The following is a 20,781-nucleotide window of genomic DNA, read 5'->3' as shown; positions in this document are numbered from 1 at the left end:
TATGCTGCGGTGCGGTGATTGGCTGTAGCATTTGTGACTGTAAGGCTACTTTCACACTAGCGTCGTACGACGCACGTCGCAATGCGACGTGCCGACGCATACTGTGAAAGCGCCGCACAACGGGGGCAGCGGATGCAGTTTTTCAACGCATCCGCTGCCCCATTGTGAGCTCCGGGGAGGAGGGGGCGGAGTTCCGGCCGCGCATGCGCGGTCGGAAATGCTGGACACGACGCACCAAAAAACGTTACATGCAACTTTTTTTGTGCCGACGGTTCGACGCAACCGTCGCACGACGGTTGCGACGTGTGGCAATGCGTTGCTAATGTTAGTCTATGGAGAAAAAACGCATCCTGCAAGCAATTTTGCAGGATGCGTTTTTTCTCCAAAACGACGCATTGCGATGTGCGTCGTACGAAGCTAGTGTGAAAGAGGCCTAAGGTCACGTTCACGTTTAGCATTTCACATCAGTATTTGTAAGCCAAAATCAGGAGTGGGTGATAAATACTGAAGTGGTGCATATGTTTCTATTATACTTTTCCTCTGATTAATCCACTAGTTTTGGCTTACAAATACTGATTGTAAAATACTGACCAAATCCTGAATGTGTGAACATGCACTAAGGCACATCAGGACTGCAACCAAGCAAATAAAGATCATTAAGGACCCCCAGCGTTGTGTTCAACACTTTCCTGCTGCGGACAATAATTATGCTTACTTTTTTTTGCTCCTCTTCTTCCAAGAGTCAGAACTTATTTTTCTATAGCGGTACGAGGGGCTCGCTTTGTGGGGGACAAGATGTCGTTTTGAATACCCTATTTATTTTAACATATAATTTATGGAAAATGGGAAAAATATTTAGGTGAAATGGTAAAATAATAAAAAAAAATAATACAGTTACACCAGTGTTTTATGAGTTTTGATTTAACAACGCTCATTGTGCAGAAAATTGACAACCGTATCAAACGTGTATATTTTTCAGTGGTTAAGAAAAAAAAAAAAAAATTGGCTAAAAATAAATTTAAAAAAGTTTGTGTCTTCATTTCTTGAGACTCATTTTTCTTGTCGCTTGATGCATTTGAGGTTTTTTTTTAATGAGCTGTAGCTTTTGTTGGCACCATTTCGGGGTACATACGATGTTTAGATTGCTTTTTATCGCACTTTTTAGGCGCGCTGCGGTGACCACACAAAAGGCAATTGTGGCGTTACTTTTTTTTTTTTTTTATCATCTGTGATTATTATTAGTGGCATGTGCTGGATGTATCACACAGAAGTCACTCACCAAGTATGGAGCTCCTGAGCCCACTCCTGCACCCAACATGTGCTGTACATGCAAGGAGGATGTCGGGAAGGGGTTAACAGAGGAGTATTGGTCATTTTATCATGTTTCCTGCTGTTATGATACTTTTCCTTAACCCCTTCCCGACCCATGACGCCTATGCGGCGTCATGGAATGATCGCATCCCTGCAGATCGGGTGAAAGGGTTAATTCCTATTTTACCCGATCTGCAGGGAGAGGGGGAGTTGTACTTCAGCCTAGGGGGGGTGGCTTTACCCCCACGTGGCTACGATCGCTCTGATTGGCTGTTGAAAGTGCAACAGCCAATCAGAGCAATTTGCAATATTTCACCTATGAAAATGGTGAAATATTGCAATCCAGCCATGGCCGATGCTGCAATAGCATCTGCCATGGCTGGAAATCATGTACTGGCCCCCCCCACCGCCCCCGATCTCCTCCCCAGTCCTCCGTTCTGTCAGGTACCCCCCTCCGTCCCCCTGTTCGCTCCCCCGTGCTCCTGTCCGCTCCCCCGTGCTCCTGTCCGCTCCCCCCGTCCTCCGATCCCCCCCCCCTGTGCTCCGATCCACCCCCCCACCACCCCCTCATACTTACCGATCCTCCCGAAGTCGGTCTGTCTTCTCCCTGGGCGCCGCCATCTTCCAAGATGGCGGGCGCATGCTCACTGCGCCCAAAGAATCTGCCGGCTGGCAGATTCGTTACAGGTACATTTTGATCGCTGTGGTAGGTTCTACCACAGCGATCAAAATAAAAAAATAATAAATAAACCCCCCCCTTTATCACCCCCATAGGTAGGGACAATAATAAAATAAAGAAAATATTTTTTTTTCTTTTTCCACTAGGGTTAGGGTTAGAACTAGGGGTAGGGTTAGGAGTAGGGTTAGGGTTACGGGTAGGGTTAGGGTTAGGGGTAGGGTTATGGCATGTGCACACAGAGCGGATCGGCCGCGGATCCGCAGCGGATCGGCCGCGGATCCGCAGCGGATCGGCCGCGGATCCGCAGCGGATCGGCCGCGGATCTGCAGCGGATCGGCAGCGGATGGGCCGCGGATTCGCAGCGGATCCGCAGCGGATTGGCCGCGGATTCGCAGCGGATCCGCAGCGGATTGGCCGCGGATCGGCAGCGGATTGGCCGCGGATCCGCAGCGGATCGGCCGCGGATCCGCAGCGGATCGGCCGCGGATCCGCAGCGGATTGGCCGCGGATCCGCAGCGGATTGGCCGCTGCGAATTCGAAGCAGTTTTCCATCAGGTTTACAGTACCATGTACACCTAAGGAAAACCAAATCTGCTGTGCCCATGGTGCGGAAAATTCCGTGCAGAAACGCTGCATTGTATTTTCCGCAGCATGTCAATTCTTTGTGCGGATTCCGCAGCGTTTTACACCTGTTCCTCAATAGGAATCCGCAGGTGAAATCCGCACAAAAAAACACTGGAAATCTGCTGTAAATCCGCAGGCAAAACGCAGTGCCTTTTACCTGCAGATTTTTCAAAAATCGTACGGAAAAATCTCACACGAATCCGCAACGTGGGCACATACCCTTAGGGTTAGGGTTGGAATTAGGGCTAGGGTTGGAAATAGGGTTAAGAATAGGCTTGTGGTTAGGGTTACGGATAGGGTTAGGGGTGTGTTGGGGTTACAGTTGTGGTTAGGGTTGGGATTAGGGTTACGGTTGGGATTAGGGTTAGGGTTGGAATTAGGGTTACGGTTGTGTTGCGGTTAGGGGTGTGTTGGGGTTAGGGTTGTGATTAGGGTTATGGCTACAGTTGGGATTAGGATTAGGGGTGTGTTGGGGTTAGTGTTGAAGTTAGAATTGAGGGGTTTCCACTGTTTAGGCACATCAGGGGTCTCCAAACGCAACATGGCGCCACCATTGATTCCAGCCAATCTTGCGTTCAAAAAGTCAAATGGTGCTCCCGCCCTTCCAAGCCCCGACGTGCGCCCAAACAGTGGTTTACCCCCACATTTGGGGTACCAGCGTACTCAGGACAAACTGGGCAACAACTGTTGGGGTCCAATTTCTCTTGTTACCCTTGCAAAAATAAAAAATTACTTGCTAAAACATAATTTTTGAGGAAAGAACAATTATTTTTTATTTTCACGGCTCTGCGTTATAAACTTCTGTGAAGCACTTGGGGGTTGAAAGTGCTCACCACACATCTGGATAAGTTCCTTCGGGGGTCTAGTTTCCAAAATGGGGTCACTTGTGGGGTGTTTCTACTGTTTAGGCACATCAGGGGCTCTGCAAATGCAATGTGACGCCCGCAGACCATTCCATCAAAGTCTGCATTTCAAATGTCACTACTTCCCTTCCGAGCCCTGACGTGTGCCCAAACAGTGGTTTACCCCCACATATGGGGTATCAGCGTACTCACAACAAACTGGGCAACAAATATTGGGGTCCAAATTCTCCTGTTACCCTTGTGAAAATAAAAAATTGCTTGCTAAAACATCTTTTTTGAGGAAAGAAAAATGATTTTTTATTTTCACGGCTCTGCGTTGTAAACTTCTGTGAAGCACTTGGGGGTTGAACGTGCTCACCACACATCTAGATAAGTTCCTTGGGGGGTCTAGTTTCCAAAATGGGGTCACTTGTGGGGGGTTTCTACTGTTTAGGCATATCAGGGGCTCTGCAAACGTAACATGATGCCCGCAGACCATTCCATCAAAGTCTGCATTCCAAAACGTCACTACTTCCCTTCCGAGCCCCGGCATGTACCCAAACAGTGGTTTACCCCCACATATGGGGTATCAGCGTACTCAGGAGAAACTGGACAACAACTTTTGGGGTCCAATTTCTCCTGTTACTCTTGCAAAAATAAAAAATTCTGGGCTAAAAAAATATTTTTGAGGAAAGGAAACACATTTATTATTTTCACGGCTCTGCGTTATAAACTTCTGTGAAGCACTTGGGGGTTCAAAGTGCTCACCACACATCTAGATAAGTTCCCTTGGGGGTCTAGTTTCCAAAATGGAGTCACTTGTGGGGAGTTCCTACTGTTTAGGCGCATCAGGGGCTCTGCAAACGCAACCTGATGCCCGCAGAGCATTCCATCAAAGTCTGCATTTCAAAACGTCACTACTTCCCTTCCGAACCCCGACGTGTGCCAAAACAGTGGTTTACCCCCACATATGGGGTATCAGCGTACTCAGGAGAAACTGGACAACAACTTTTGGGGTCCAATTTCTCCTGTTACTCTTGCAAAAATAAAAAATTCTGGGCTAAAAAAATATTTTTGAGGAAAGGAAACACATTTATTATTTTCACGGCTCTGCGTTATAAACTTCTGTGAAGCACTTGGGGGTTCAAAGTGCTCACCACACATCTAGATAAGTTCCCTTGGGGGTCTAGTTTCCAAAATGGAGTCACTTGTGGGGAGTTCCTACTGTTTAGGCACATCAGGGGCTCTGCAAACGCAACCTGATGCCCGCAGAGCATTCCATCAAAGTCTGCATTTCAAAACGTCACTACTTCCCTTCCGAATCCCGACGTGTGCCAAAACAGTGGTTTACCCCCACATATGGGGTATCAGCGTACTCAGGAGAAACTGGACAACAACTTTTGGGGTCCAATTTCTCCTGTTACTCTTGCAAAAATAAAAAATTCTGGGTTAAAAAAATATTTTTGAGGAAAGGAAACACATTTATTATTTTCACGGCTCTGCGTTATAAACTTCTGTGAAGCACTTGGGGGTTCAAAGTGCTCACCACACATCTAGATAAGTTCCCTTGGGGGTCTAGTTTCCAAAATGGAGTCACTTGTGGGGAGTTCCTACTGTTTAGGCACATCAGGGGCTCTGCAAACGCAACCTGATGCCCGCAGAGCATTCCATCAAAGTCTGCATTTCAAAACGCCACTACTTCCCTTCCGAACCCCGACGTGTGCCAAAACAGTGGTTTACCCCCACATATGGGGTATCAGCGTACTCAGGAGAAACTGGACAACAACTTTTGGGGTCCAATTTCTCCTGTTACTCTTGCAAAAATAAAAAAATTCTGGGCTAAAAAAATATTTGAGGAAAGGAAACACATTTTTTATTTTCACGGCTCTGCGTTATAAACTTCTGTGAAGCACTTGGGGGTTCAAAGTGCTCACCACACATCTAGATAAGTTCCTTCGGGGGTCTAGTTTCCAAAATGGAGTCAATTGTGGGGAGTTCCTACTGTTTAGGCACATCAGGGGCTCTGCAAACGCAACCTGACGCCCGCAGAGCATTCCATCAAAGTCTGCATTTCAAAACGTCACTACTTCCCTTCCGAACCCCGACGTGTGCCAAAACAGTGGTTTACCCCCACATATGGGGTATCATCGTACTCAGGAGAAACTGGAAAACAACTTTTGGGGTCCAATTTCTCCTATTACCCTTGGGAAAATAAAAAATTGTGGGCTAAAAAATCATTTTTGAGAAAAGAAAAATTATTTTTTATTTTCATGGCTCTGCGTTATAAACTTCTGTGAAGCACTTGGGGGTTCAAAGTGCTCACCACACATCTAGATTAGTTCCTTGGGAGGTCTAGTTTCCAAAATGGGGTCACTTGTGCGGGAGCTCCAATGTTTAGGCACACAGGGGCTCTCCAAACGCGACATGGTGTCCGCTAATGATTGGAGCTAATTTTCCATTCAAAAAGCCAAATGGCGTGCCTTCCCTTCCAAGCCCTGCCGTGCGCCCAAACAGTGGTTTACCCCCACATATGGGGTATCATCGTACTCAGGACAAACTGGACAACAACATTTGGGGTCCAATTTCTCCTATTACCCTTGGGAAAATAAAAAATTCTGGGCTAAAAATCATTTTTGAGGAAAGAAAAATTATTTTTTTATTTTCACGGCTCTGCGTTATAAAATTCTGTGAAGCACCTGGGGGTTATAAGTGCTCACTATGCATCTAGATAAGTTCCTTGGGGGGTCTAGTTTCCAAAATGGGGTCACTTGTAGGGGAGCTCCAATGTTTAGGCACACAGGGGCTCTCCAAACGCGACATGGTGTCCGCTAACGATTGGAGCTAATTTTCCATTCAAAAAGTCAAATGGCACGCCTCCCCTTCCGAGCCTTGCCGTGCACCCAAACAGTGGTTTACCCCCACATATGAGGTATCGGCATACTCAGGAGAAATTGCCCAACAAGTTTTAGGATCCATTTTATCCTGTTGCCCATGTGAAAATGAAAGAATTGAGGCTAAAAGAAATTTTGTGTGAAAAAAAAGTACTTTTTCATTTTTGCGGATCAATTTGTGAAGCACCTGGGGGTTTAAAGTGCTCACTATGCCTCTAGATGAGTTCCTTGGGGGGTCTAGTTTCCAAAATGGGGTCACTTGTGGAGGAGCTCCAATGTTTAGGCACACAGGGGCTTTCCAAACGCGACATGGTGTCCGCTAACGATGGAGATAATTTTTCATTCAAAAAGTCAAATGGCGCTCCTTCCCTTCCGAGCCTTACCATGTGCCCAAACAGTGGTTTACCCCCACATGTGAGGTATTGGTGTACTCAGGAGAAATTGCCCAACAAAATTTAGGATCCATTTTATCCTGTTGCCCATGTGAAAATGAAAAAATTGAGGCTAAAATAATTTTTTTGTGAAAAAAAAAGTACTTTTTCATTTTTACGGATCAATTTGTGAAGCACCTGGGGGTTTAAAGTGCTCACTATGCTTCTAGATAAGTTCCTTGGGGGGTCTAGTTTCCAAAATGGGGTCACTTGTGGGGGAGCTCCAATGTTTAGGCACACGGGGGCTCTCCAAACGCGACATGGTGTCCGCTAAAGATTGGAGCCAATTTTTCATTGAAAAAGTCAAATGGCGCTCCTTCCCTTCCGAGCCCTGCCGTGCGCCCAAACAGTGGTTTACCCCCACATATGAGGTATCAGCGTACTCAGGACAAATTGGACAACAATGTCCGTGGTCCAGTTTCTCCTTTTACCCTTGGGAAAATAAAAAATTTTTCGCTAAAATATCATTTTTGTGACTAAAAAGTTAAATGTTCATTTTTTACTTCCATGTTGCTTCTGCTGCTGTGAAACACCTGAAGGGTTAATAAACTTCTTGAATGTGGTTTTGAGCACCTTGAGGGGTGCAGTTTTTAGAATGGTGTCACTTTTGGGTATTTTCAGCCATATAGAACCCTCAAACTGACTTCAAATGTGAGGTGGTCCCTAAAAAAAATGGTTTTGTAAATTTTGTTGTAAAAATGAGAAATCACTGGTCAAATTTTAACCCTTATAACTTCCTAGCAAAAAAAAAATTTGTTTCCAAAATTGTGCTGATGTAAAGTAGACATGTGGGAAATGTTATTTATTAACTATTTTGTGTCACATAACTCTCTGGTTTAACAGAATAAAAATTCAAAATGTGAAAATTGCGAAATTTTCAAAATTTTTGCCAAATTTCCGTTTTTTTCACAAATAAACTCAGAAATTATCGACCTAAATTTACCACTAACATGAAGCCCAATATGTCACGAAAAAACAATCTCAGAATCGCTAGGATCCGTTGAAGCGTTCCTGAGTTATTACCTCATAAAGGGACACTGGTCAGAATTGCAAAAAACGGCAAGGTCATGAAGGGGTTAAAGGAGATGGATTTGTGGTGTACAGATGAGAGTCCAGGAAGCTTATTAGGGGGGCACAGAATTAAGGTAAGAAGCGAATAAGTGTTACAGCTGGTCAGTGGAGTCCTCCCCGCAGGGGTGACGTCACTGGAGCTGGAGACACTTACCGGATCTCTCATAGCAGAACGACCAAGAAGAATTGTCCACAGCTCCCGGCTGCTCCTGAAGGAAGAAGGAAAAGTCTAGTAAATTCTCCGTCCCTCATGGCACGAAGCACAAGGATGTAAAGCAATCTAATGCAAAACGCTACCGAACTGCATCATCCCTTTAAGACGAAAACACATGCAGGCGAACCCAGCAGATGCCCTGATCGCTGCTGTCAACCCCTGCAAGTACTGACAGCAGCATTTAAGGCACACGGTCCAGGTAGACACGATGTTCCACGTGCCCATCACAAGACACGCTCTCTATGGAGAGGGGACATGCTCCTTGACCAGCGCTCTCTGGGGAGGGGGGACACGCTCCCTGCCGGGCGCTCTGTGGAGGGGGGACACGCTTCCTGACCGGCGCTCTCTATGGAGGGGGACATGCTTCGTGACTGGTGCTCTCTATGGAGGGGGGGAAACTATCCCTGACCGGCGCTCTCTAAGGAGGGGGGACACTCTCCCTCACCAGCACCCTCTATGGAGGGGGGACACGCTCCCTGACCGGCGCTCTCTAGAGAAGGGGGGCAAGCTCCCTGACCGGCGCTCTCTACAGAGGGGGGGGGGGGCACACTCCCTGACCGGCGCTCTATATGGGGGGCATACTCTCTGCCGGGCACCCTCTCTATGGGGGGGGCACGCTCTCTGCTGGGTGCTCTCTATGTGAGGGGGACACGCTCCCTGACCGGCGCTCTATATGGGGGGGGGGGGGCAAACTCTCTGCCGGGTGCTCACTATGGAGGGAGAACACGCTCCCTGACCGGCGCTCTCTAGAGAAGGGGGGACACGCTCCCTGACCGGTGCTCTCTATGGAGGGGGGAGACAAGCTCCCTGACCGGCGCTCTATATGAGGGGGGCACGCTCTCTGCCGGGTGCTCTCCATGGAGGTGGGACATGTTCCCTGGAGGGGGGGGGGGTGCAGAATCCCTGTCACTCTCTATGGGGGGGGGGGGGACACACGTACTCTGCCGTGCTCTCTCTCTGGTGGGGGGACATGTACTCTGCCGGGAGCTCTCTCTGGAGGGGGTACACGTTTCCTGACCGGCACTATCTATGGAGGGGGGGCAGTTCCCTGACCGCCGCTCTCTATGGAGGGGGGGCACGCTCCCTGACTAGCGCTCTCTATGGAGGAGGGACAAGCTCTGCCGGGAGCGCTCCGTGGAGGGGGGGACACGCTCTGTGGAGGGGGGGGGGACACGCTCTGTGGAGGGGGGGGGACACGCTCTGTGGAGGGGGGGGACACGCTCCGTGGAGGGGGGGACACGCTCCGTGGAGGGGGGGACACGCTCCGTGGAGGGGGGGACACGCTCCGTGGAGGGGGGGACACGCTCCGTGGAGGGGGGGACACGCTCCGTGGAGGGGGGGACACGCTCCGTGGAGGGGGGGACACGCTCCGTGGAGGGGGGGACACGCTCCGTGGAGGGGGGGACACGCTCCGTGGAGGGGGGGACACGCTCCGTGGAGGGGGGGACACGCTCCGTGGAGGGGGGGACACGCTCCGTGGAGGGGGGGACACGCTCCGTGGAGGGGGGGACACGCTCCGTGGAGGGGGGGACACGCTCCGTGGAGGGGGGGGACACGCTCTGTGGAGGGGGGGGACACGCTCTGTGGAGGGGGGGGACACGCTCTGTGGAGGGGGGGGACACGCTCTGTGGAGGGGGGGGGACACGCTCTGTGGAGGGGGGGGGACACGCTCTGTGGAGGGGGGGACACGCTCTGTGGAGGGGGGGACACGTTCTCTGCCAGGCGCTCTCTGTGGAGGGGGGACACGCTCTCAGCCAGGCGCTCTCTGTGGATGGGGGACACGCTCTCTGCCAGGCGCTCTCTGTGGAGGGGGGACACGTTCTCTGCCAGGCACTCTCTGTGGAGCGGGGGACACACTCTCTGTGGAGGGGGGGACATGTTCTCTGCCAGGTGCTCTCTGTAGAGGGGAGACACGCTCTCCATCAGGCGCTCTCTGTGGAGGGGGGACATGCTCTCAGCCAGGTGCTCTCTGTGGAGGGGGGACACGCTCTCAGCCAGGTGCTCTCTGTGGAGGGGGGACACGCTCTCAGCCAGGTGCTCTCTGTGGAGGGGGGACACGCTCTCTGCCAGGTGCTCTCTGTGGAGGGGGGACACGCTCCCTGTCCGGCACTCTCTGGAGGGGGGACACGCTCTCAGCCAGGTGCTCTCTGTGGAGGGAGGACACGTTCTCTGCCAGGTGCTCTCTGTAGAGGGGAGACGCTCTCCATCAGGCGCTCTCTGTAGAGGGGGGACACGCTCTCAGCCAGGCGCTCTCTGTGGAGGGGGGACACGCTCTCAGCCAGGCGCTCTCTGTGGAGGGGGGACACGCTCTCAGCCAGGTGCTCTCTGTGGAGGGGGGACACGCTCTCAGCCAGGTGCTCTCTGTGGAGGGGGGACACGCTCTCAGCCAGGTGCTCTCTGTGGAGGGGGGACACGCTCTCAGCCAGGTGCTCTCTGTGGAGGGGGGACACGCTCTCAGCCAGGTGCTCTCTGTGGAGGGGGGACACGCTCTCAGCCAGGTGCTCTCTGTGGAGGGGGGACACGCTCTCAGCCAGGTGCTCTCTGTGGAGGGGGGACACGCTCTCAGCCAGGTGCTCTCTGTGGAGGGGGGACACGCTCTCAGCCAGGTGCTCTCTGTGGAGGGGGGACACGCTCTCAGCCAGGTGCTCTCTGTGGAGGGGGGACACGCTCTCAGCCAGGTGCTCTCTGTGGAGGGGGGACACGCTCTCTGCCAGGCACACTCTGTGGAGCGGGGGACACACTCTCTGTGGAGGGGGGGGACATGTTCTCTGCCAGGTGCTCTCTGTAGAGGGGAGACACGCTCTCCATCAGGCGCTCTCTGTGGAGGGGGGACATGCTCTCAGCCAGGTGCTCTCTGTGGAGGGGGGACACGCTCTCAGCCAGGTGCTCTCTGTGGAGGGGGGACACGCTCTCAGCCAGGTGCTCTCTGTGGAGGGGGGACACGCTCTCTGCCAGGTGCTCTCTGTGGAGGGGGGACACGCTCCCTGTCCGGCACTCTCTGGAGGGGGGACACGCTCTCAGCCAGGTGCTCTCTGTGGAGGGAGGACACGTTCTCAGCCAGGTGCTCTCTGTAGAGGGGGGACACGCTCTCAGCCAGGCGCTCTCTGTGGAGGGGGGACACGCTCTCAGCCAGGCGCTCTCTGTGGAGGGGGGACACGCTCTCAGCCAGGCGCTCTCTGTGGAGGGGGGACACGCTCTCAGCCAGGCGCTCTCTGTGGAGGGGGGACACGCTCTCAGCCAGGCGCTCTCTGTGGAGGGGGGACACGCTCTCAGCCAGGCGCTCTCTGTGGAGGGGGGACACGCTCTCAGCCAGGTGCTCTCTGTGGAGGGGGGACACGCTCTCAGCCAGGTGCTCTCTGTGGAGGGGGGACACGCTCTCAGCCAGGTGCTCTCTGTGGAGGGGGGACACGCTCTCAGCCAGGTGCTCTCTGTGGAGGGGGGACACGCTCTCTGCCAGGTGCTCTCTGTGGAGGGGGGACACGCTCTCTGCCAGGTGCTCTCTGTGGAGGGGGGACACGCTCTCTGCCAGGTGCTCTCTGTGGAGGGGGGACACGCTCTCTGCCAGGTGCTCTCTGTGGAGGGGGGACACGCTCTCTGCCAGGTGCTCTCTGTGGAGGGGGGACACGCTCTATGCCAGGTGCTCTCTGTGGAGGGGGGACACGCTCTATGCCAGGTGCTCTCTGTGGAGGGGGGACACGCTCTATGCCAGGTGCTCTCTGTGGAGGGGGGACACGCTCTCTGCCAGGTGCTCTCTGTGGAGGGGGGACACGCTCTCTGCCAGGTGCTCTCTGTGGAGGGGGGACACGCTCTCTGCCAGGTGCTCTCTGTGGAGGGGGGACACGCTCTCTGCCAGGTGCTCTCTGTGGAGGGGGGACACGCTCTCTGTCAGGTGCTCTCTGTGGAGGGGGGACACGCTCTCTGCCAGGTGCTCTCTGTGGAGGGGGGACACGCTCTCTGCCAGGTGCTCTCTGTGGAGGGGGGACACGCTCTCTGCCAGGTGCTCTCTGTGGAGGGGGGACACGCTCTCTGCCAGGTGCTCTCTGTGGAGGGGGGACACGCTCTCTGCCAGGTGCTCTCTGTGGAGGGGGGACACGCTCTCTGCCAGGTGCTCTCTGTGGAGGGGGGACACGCTCTCTGCCAGGTGCTCTCTGTGGAGGGGGGACACGCTCTCTGCCAGGTGCTCTCTGTGGAGGGGGGACACGCTCTCTGCCAGGTGCTCTCTGTGGAGGGGGGACACGCTCTCTGCCAGGTGCTCTCTGTGGAGGGGGGACACGCTCTCTGCCAGGTGCTCTCTGTGGAGGGGGGACACGCTCTCTGCCAGGTGCTCTCTGTGGAGGGGGGACACGCTCTCTGCCAGGTGCTCTCTGTGGAGGGGAGACACGCTCTCTGCCAGGTGTTCTCTGTGGAGGGGGGACACGCTCCCTGACCGGCACTCTCTGTAGGGGGGACACGCTCTCAGCCAGGTGCTCTCTCTGGAGGGGGGACACGCTCTCAGCCAGGTGCTCTCTGTGGAGGGGGGACACGCTCTCTGCCAGGTGTTCTCTGTGGAGGGGGGACACGCTCCCTGACCGGCACTCTCTGTAGGGGGGACACGCTCTCAGCCAGGTGCTCTCTCTGGAGGGGGGACACGCTCTCAGCCAGGTGCTCTCTGTGGAGGGGGGGACACGCTCTCAGCCAGGTGCTCTCTGTAGAGGGGAGACACGCTCTCCATCAGGCGCTATCTGTAGAGGGGGGACACGCTCTCAGCCAGGTGCTCTCTGTGGAGGGGGGACACGCTCTCAGCCAGGTGCTCTCTGTGGAGGGGGGGACACGCTCTCAGCCAGGTGCTCTCTGTGGAGGGGGGACACGCTCTCAGCCAGGTGCTCTCTGTGGAGGGGGGACACGCTCTCTGCCAGGTGCTCTCTGTGGAGGGGGGACACGCTCTCTGCCAGGTGCTCTCTGTGGAGGGGGGACACGCTCTCTGCCAGGTGCTCTCTGTGGAGGGGGGACACGCTCTCTGCCAGGTGCTCTCTGTGGAGGGGGGACACGCTCTCTGCCAGGTGCTCTCTGTGGAGGGGGGACACGCTCTCTGCCAGGTGCTCTCTGTGGAGGGGGGACACGCTCTCTGCCAGGTGTTCTCTGTGGAGGGGGGACACGCTCTCTGCCAGGTGTTCTCTGTGGAGGGGGGACACGCTCCCTGACCGGCACTCTCTGTAGGGGGGACACGCTCTCAGCCAGGTGCTCTCTCTGGAGGGGGGACACGCTCTCAGCCAGGTGCTCTCTGTGGAGGGGGGACACGCTCTCTGCCAGGTGTTCTCTGTGGAGGGGGGACACGCTCCCTGACCGGCACTCTCTGTAGGGGGGACACGCTCTCAGCCAGGTGCTCTCTCTGGAGGGGGGACACGCTCTCAGCCAGGTGCGCTCTGTGGAGGGGGGACACGCTCTCTGCCAGGCGCTCTCTGTGGAGGGGGGACACGTGCTCTGCCAGGCGCTCTCTGTAGAGGGGAGACATGCTCTCAGCCAGGCGCTCTCTGTGGAGGGGGGACACGCTCTCAGCCAGGTGCTCTCTGTGGAGGGGGGACACGCTCTCAGCCAGGTGCTCTCTGTGGAGGGGGGACACGCTCTCTGCCAGGTGCTCTCTGTGGAGGGGGGACACGCTCTCTGCCAGGTGCTCTCTGTGGAGGGGGGACACGCTCTCTGCCAGGTGCTCTCTGTGGAGGGGGGACACGCTCTCTGCCAGGTGCTCTCTGTGGAGGGGGGACACGCTCTCTGCCAGGTGCTCTCTGTGGAGGGGGGACACGCTCTCTGCCAGGTGCTCTCTGTGGAGGGGGGACACGCTCTCTGCCAGGTGCTCTCTGTGGAGGGGGGACACGCTCTCTGCCAGGTGCTCTCTGTGGAGGGGGGACACGCTCTCTGCCAGGTGCTCTCTGTGGAGGGGGGACACGCTCTCTGCCAGGTGCTCTCTGTGGAGGGGGGACACGCTCTCTGCCAGGTGCTCTCTGTGGAGGGGGGACACGCTCTCTGCCAGGTGCTCTCTGTGGAGGGGGGACACGCTCTCTGCCAGGTGCTCTCTGTGGAGGGGGGACACGCTCTCTGCCAGGTGCTCTCTGTGGAGGGGGGACACGCTCTCTGCCAGGTGCTCTCTGTGGAGGGGGGACACGCTCTCTGCCAGGTGCTCTCTGTGGAGGGGGGACACGCTCTCTGCCAGGTGCTCTCTGTGGAGGGGGGACACGCTCTCTGCCAGGTGCTCTCTGTGGAGGGGGGACACGCTCTCTGCCAGGTGCTCTCTGTGGAGGGGGGACACGCTCTCTGCCAGGTGCTCTCTGTGGAGGGGGGACACGCTCTCTGCCAGGTGCTCTCTGTGGAGGGGGGACACGCTCTCTGCCAGGTGCTCTCTGTGGAGGGGGGACACGCTCTCTGCCAGGTGCTCTCTGTGGAGGGGGGACACGCTCTCTGCCAGGTGCTCTCTGTGGAGGGGGGACACGCTCTCTGCCAGGTGCTCTCTGTGGAGGGGGGACACGCTCTCTGCCAGGTGCTCTCTGTGGAGGGGGGACACGCTCTCTGCCAGGTGCTCTCTGTGGAGGGGGGACACGCTCTCTGCCAGGTGCTCTCTGTGGAGGGGGGACACGCTCTCTGCCAGGTGCTCTCTGTGGAGGGGGGACACGCTCTCTGCCAGGTGCTCTCTGTGGAGGGGGGACACGCTCTCTGCCAGGTGCTCTCTGTGGAGGGGGGACACGCTCTCTGCCAGGTGCTCTCTGTGGAGGGGGGACACGCTCTCTGCCAGGTGCTCTCTGTGGAGGGGGGACACGCTCTCTGCCAGGTGCTCTCTGTGGAGGGGGGACACGCTCTCTGCCAGGTGCTCTCTGTGGAGGGGGGACACGCTCTCTGCCAGGTGCTCTCTGTGGAGGGGGGACACGCTCTCTGCCAGGTGCTCTCTGTGGAGGGGGGACACGCTCTCTGCCAGGTGCTCTCTGTGGAGGGGGGACACGCTCTCTGCCAGGTGCTCTCTGTGGAGGGGGGACACGCTCTCTGCCAGGTGCTCTCTGTGGAGGGGGGACACGCTCTCTGCCAGGTGCTCTCTGTGGAGGGGGGACACGCTCTCTGCCAGGTGCTCTCTGTGGAGGGGGGACACGCTCTCTGCCAGGTGCTCTCTGTGGAGGGGGGACACGCTCTCTGCCAGGTGCTCTCTGTGGAGGGGGGACACGCTCTCTGCCAGGTGCTCTCTGTGGAGGGGGGACACGCTCTCTGCCAGGTGCTCTCTGTGGAGGGGGGACACGCTCTCTGCCAGGTGCTCTCTGTGGAGGGGGGACACGCTCTCTGCCAGGTGCTCTCTGTGGAGGGGGGACACCCTCTCTGCCAGGTGCTCTCTGTGGAGGGGGGACACCCTCTCTGCCAGGTGCTCTCTGTGGAGGGGGGACACGCTCTCTGCCAGGTGCTCTCTGTGGAGGGGGGACACGCTCTCTGCCAGGTGCTCTCTGTGGAGGGGGGACACGCTCTCTGCCAGGTGCTCTCTGTGGAGGGGGGACACGCTCTCTGCCAGGTGCTCTCTGTGGAGGGGGGACACGCTCTCTGCCAGGTGCTCTCTGTGGAGGGGGGACACGCTCTCTGCCAGGTGCTCTCTGTGGAGGGGGGACACGCTCTCTGCCAGGTGCTCTCTGTGGAGGGGGGACACGCTCTCAGCCAGGTGCTCTCTGTGGAGGGGGGACACGCTCTCTGCCAGGTGTTCTCTGTGGAGGGGGGACACGCTCCCTGACCGGCACTCTCTGTAGGGGGGACACGCTCTCAGCCAGGTGCTCTCTCTGGAGGGGGGACACGCTCTCAGCCAGGTGCGCTCTGTGGAGGGGGGACATGCTCTCTGCCAGGCGCTCTCTGTGGAGGGGGGACACGTGCTCTGCCAGGTGCTCTCTGTAGAGGGGGGACACTGTCAGGCGCTCTCTGTGGAGGGGGGCATGCTCCCTGACTGGCGCTCTCCCTTATATAACATAAATCATTATGGACGGCTCAAATGCTGAGCATGCTGGGACTTGCAGTCCGCACACAGCCTGGTGAGGGCTCCACTATCTCGCAGCACCGGGGGCAGCAGCTGACATTTCTCACGGCTCTATCTCCCGCCTTTTCCCATTTAAACGTCACTTGCTGCTGTCAGCCACCTCCCAGCTTCCGGTGGCCGCCGGTTCTCTCCTGCCCGTTTTCTTTACCTCTCGTCCAGGCCCCCGGCAGCCGCCATCTTCACTTTCCAGCCCCCCCACCCGTCGCACATGTGACGAGACCCCAACGCGGCCCGTACGTCACGTGACCGCCCACTATAACTAAAGAAGGGAGAAAAAACCCTCCTCAGTATGGGCGGAAGTGGGTACTGCTCAGTGACGTCACTTCCTGTCAGGTGATAGGGCTACGACCCGCACTGTCCGTGGTCAAGGCGCTTACGCATGCGCCATGCGGTGGTTCCTGTGAGCTCTGTGAGCTCCTACTCGGTCACTCGGTGCTGCAGCTCCAGGCGACACCGGACATCACTGGACTGGAGCTGCTCGGAGAGCCCTCACCGGCCGCCTCACTGCTAACGACGAACAGCAACAGTAGAACTTTTTGTTTTTAAGATACTTTTATTTTTACGAAGTTGCAATTTCTCAGCATTTTTGCTGGCTAAACAAATGCTAAATATTCCTTTTTCTAAGATCTAAATTACATATAGCTCCTGAATCAATAAAGGGGTATTCCCATCTCCAAAATCCTATCCACATACCTCCAATTAGAAATGTAGTATAGTTCTTCTGATTCACTATGTTGCTTACCCCGTGTGCAGGGCATTGCTAGATTAGGTATCCATGACCATTACAGCTAACTCACTATATGAGTGGTCGTAACCATGGCTACCTAAGGTCCTGCAATGCCCTGCATATGGGGTAAGCAACAACGAATCAGAAGAACTATACTGCATTTCTAAGTGGAGGTATTTACTAATATTATGGGAATACCCATGGAATAAATGGTGTTATAATAAGTGGTTTTGACAATCATTTCCAGTTTTGCTCTTCTCAGCCCCTTCATATACAGCCGCATCCCACAAAACAGCACTCCTCTTAGCCTCTCTATATACGGCCCATCCAACAGAACAGCACTCCTCTCAACCCCTCCATATACACCCCCATCCCACAGAACATCACTCCTCAGCCCCTCTATATACAGCTCCAACCCACAGAGCACATCTCTCAGCCCATCTACAGCCCCATCCCACAGAAAATCACTTTGCAGTCCCTAAATATACAGTCCTATCCCACAGAACATCCCTCCTCAGCTCCTCTATATAAAGCCCAATCCCACAGAACATCTCTCCTCAGCCCCTCTATATACAGCCCCATCCAACGGAACATAACTCCTCTTAGCCCCTCTATATACAACCCCATCCCACAGAACATATCTCAGCACCTTCATATACAGCCCCATCCCACAGAACATAACTCTTCAGCCCCTCCATATACAGCCCCAGCCCACAGAGCATTACTCCTCTCAGCCCCTCTGGATACAGCCCCATCCCAAAGAACATCACTCCTCAGCCCCTATATATGTAGCCCAATCCCACAGGAACATAACTCAGCCCCTCTAGCTACAGACCCATCCCATAGAATATCACTCCTCTCAGCCCCTCTATTAACAGCTCCATCTTACAGAAGATAACTACTCTTAGTACCTCTAGCTACAGCCCCATCTCACAGGAACATAGAATTATAAAATTGGAAGGGACCTCCAGGGTCATCGTGTCCAGCACCCTGCTCAACGCAGGATTCACTAAAACATCTCAGATGTCTGTCCAGCCTCTGAAGACTTCCATTGAAGGAGAACTCACCACCTTCATCACCAGCCTGTTCAATCATCGATCACCCTCACTGTCAAAAAGTTTTTCTAATATCTAATATGTATCATCTCCCTTTAAGTTTCATTCCATTGCTTCTCGAGTTTCTATGAGCAGGTTGCGGAATGCAGTAACGGACAGGAGGCAGAACAAGGGTTAATGTATTTACTCTTAAGGCCTCTTTCACACTTCCGTATTTACAATCAGTCACAATCCATCAGAATGTTGAAAAGACGGATCCTGTGCAGATTGTAAAAAACGAATGCACTGGATCCGCTTTTTTCAAGCATAGTGTTTGACAAGTGTGACCAACTGTTTACTATTGATGCTGCCTATGCAGCATAAATAGTAAAAAGATATATTAAAAATAATTAAAGAAATAAAAAATCTTGATATTCTCACCTTTCAGCGTCCCCTGCAGCGTTCCCGATGCTCCCGTTCCCAGTAATGCCTTGCGAGACAATGACCTGTGATGATGTGATGAGTTTCCCTGACTGGAAATTCTTCCACGCATGCTTAGTTTCAAAAGACGTAACCTGTTGCTGGATTCCTGCTTTTGACAGTCAGCGACGGATCCTGCATCCATAGGCATCCATTATAGCCAACGACGGGCAGCGCAGGATCCGTCCCTGCGCGATTTTCCAACGTGCACAAAAAACGTTTCTATGTGCGTTTTCTGCACCCGACGGACAGCAATTTTACTACGGATCCAGTGCACGATGCATGAAACGTGAGGCAATCCGTCGCTAATACAAGTCTATGGGAAAAAAACAGATCCAGCAGAAACATTTGCTGGATCCGTTTTTTTTCACAAAACGACGCATTGTGACGGAAAAAGAAAGACAGCAGTGTGAAAGAGGCCTTACAGGTATATACTCCACGCAGGGAGGAAGGTGGGGAAACGGGTATTAGAGATAAAGGATATGCAGTTTGGGGAAAATGCAAGATACAACAATAATAACAGTTCTCAAGGTGTGACTTATCCGGTCCTGACGACGTCCAGCATTCAATGTCCACAGGATAGGGGATGGCGCCAACAACGGTTAGCGTGTAGCGCGTCCGGTGTAGTCCTGGTGACGTTGCCATGGTCCGACAACGAGGGCAGCAGCGAACAGTCCTGAACTCTGCCCTGGCTCTTAGGCTGGCGTGCGGCTCTTAGCTGAACATAAACAGGGCTCTGGGCTCTTTCCTTATTACTGTGGGGGGCTCCGGCATTGGATCGGCCGCGTGTCGTTGCAGCCTGGCTTTGAAGCCCGCTGCGCACGCATCTTGCCTCTGTCACTGCCGGCGGGAAACTGCCCAACGCCGGGAGCTCTCACTTATAACCGCACCCCCAGCTTCCAAGTCAGAACCTCGGTCTGGTTCTTTTTGCCTTACCTGGGAAACAAGGGACGCAGCCTCAACAGTTCTGGACTCGGCTCAATACAGGTACTTGCAGCTTGGTCTTCCTCCTTACACTCCCCCTCTCCTTTAACTCGCCATTCCACAGGCGAGACCTCTTCGTTCTCCTTTATGTTCTTCGGAGGTGGGTCAGATGGCCACAGTTTTTGGATCCATTTCTGCCTCTCTTGCACCACATTCTGCCGAAGGAAATTGTTCTGTGCATACCACAGGGGCGAAGCACCAGCGTGGTCACACTGAGTACTTGGAGGCTCCTCTGGAATTTGCTCGTTAGGAGTACTCAGAATTTTAGGTTGAGTGGTAAAGTCAGATTGGGTCGTAGAGGACGGGAGTATGTCCGAGTTCAATGGAGAAGTTATCTCTGGAGTTTCAGACCTACGTTCTTCCCTTGGGCTGGCGGGCAGTGAACTATCCATCTCAGAGAACGATGCAAGTGGTTCTTTCTCATCACATTCGGGAACTGTGGGAGTGAGCGTTTCAGGGGCACTTGGCAATTTCTCCCCTCCTTCAGGATCATGTTCTCACGGCTTCCGGGTAATACTGCTGTGGGAAACGCTGCACACAGCAGCAAGGAAGCTGAGCAAAGCGCCGGGTTACTAACCAGGTACAAACAGGACCTGAACCATGTGACAGAGTGGGAGGTGATCGAGGGCGGAGACAGACGCCGGAGAACAGAGAAAAGGATAAACACAAGAGAGTAGTGGAGCAAGTTAAGATCAGAACCAGGAGATCATGAAGTACCAAAGGGGTGAGACGGGATTGTCAGAAGTGAAGCCAGAGGTCAGAAAAACAAACAGAGTAACGCACAGAGAGCAAGAAAAGCAATTGCAAACCAGGCACACACTCCAGGGGTCAGGGACACAGACTAGAACAGAAAGTATGACTGACAGCAAATCCTAGTCTGGAGTGAGTATAAATACCCCTTCCAGATCGAAAGGGAGGCCAGCAAAATTAACCCTAAGAGAACAGGACATTAACTATGTCCTAACCATGACACTTGTGACAGGCAAGGTCACGATATACTTCGGTGGACTACTCGGGTAGGCATCCCTTCTTCCCCTTTGGGTTGAATCTCCCAGACGGGACCATTGGGTCCAATTTGGCGTTCCACCCAATTCGCCTCCACGCGACTGAGCAGCGCAGACATCTCACTGTGGACAGCCGACATCTCCCTCTTCTCGGCGTCCGACGCCATGGCTCTGCCTTGCTCTGGGTGAGGTTCCTCTCCTCAACGTACCATTTCTCCCAGGGGCAGCGGTCTCTCCAGTGGGCATGACCTTCGGAAGGGTGAGCGAATCTTTGCCGTCGGATGTCTCTTGTAGGGCAACTTCTTGACAGGTGCCCCATTCTTCCACACGTCTAACACCCACTTCTGCGCCTATCTGGTGGGGGCTTCGGTCTGAATCGCCGTCACAGGAGGCAGACCCTCTGCAATCGCTCTTCACCCCACGATATGAGATTAAATTTTGGGGATACTGCTGAAGTTTT

The 20,781-nt window shown here is 54.5% G+C and overlaps 1 protein-coding gene across 4 annotated transcripts in view; it reads right to left on the bottom strand.

The window, feature by feature from the left end:
* NUP188 (nucleoporin 188) overlaps window positions 1-19,724 on the bottom strand; it is a 58,114-nt gene extending 38,390 nt beyond the window's left edge. Inside the window, exons 1-2 of one of the 4 annotated variants that reach the window (XM_077284513.1) lie at window positions 19,270-19,724; window positions 8,004-8,058 (exon numbers count right to left, since the gene is read on the bottom strand). In XM_077284513.1, the coding sequence (XP_077140628.1) occupies window positions 8,004-8,058; window positions 19,270-19,709 (495 nt within the window). In that variant the 5' untranslated portion in view covers window positions 19,710-19,724. Of the gene's footprint in view, window positions 1-8,003; window positions 8,059-16,079; window positions 16,101-16,130; window positions 16,152-16,240; window positions 16,374-19,269 lie in introns of those variants that run through there. The other 3 variants (XM_077284514.1, XM_077284515.1, XM_077284517.1) reach the window with 3 other exon arrangements.
* Between the last annotated feature and the right edge of the window lie 1,057 nt (window positions 19,725-20,781).

The sequence above is a fragment of the Ranitomeya variabilis genome, chromosome 2 (assembly GCF_051348905.1).
Source record: "Ranitomeya variabilis isolate aRanVar5 chromosome 2, aRanVar5.hap1, whole genome shotgun sequence".
Lineage (NCBI taxonomy): Eukaryota > Metazoa > Chordata > Amphibia > Anura > Dendrobatidae > Ranitomeya > Ranitomeya variabilis.
This window is presented reverse-complemented; position numbering and strand designations above follow the sequence as displayed.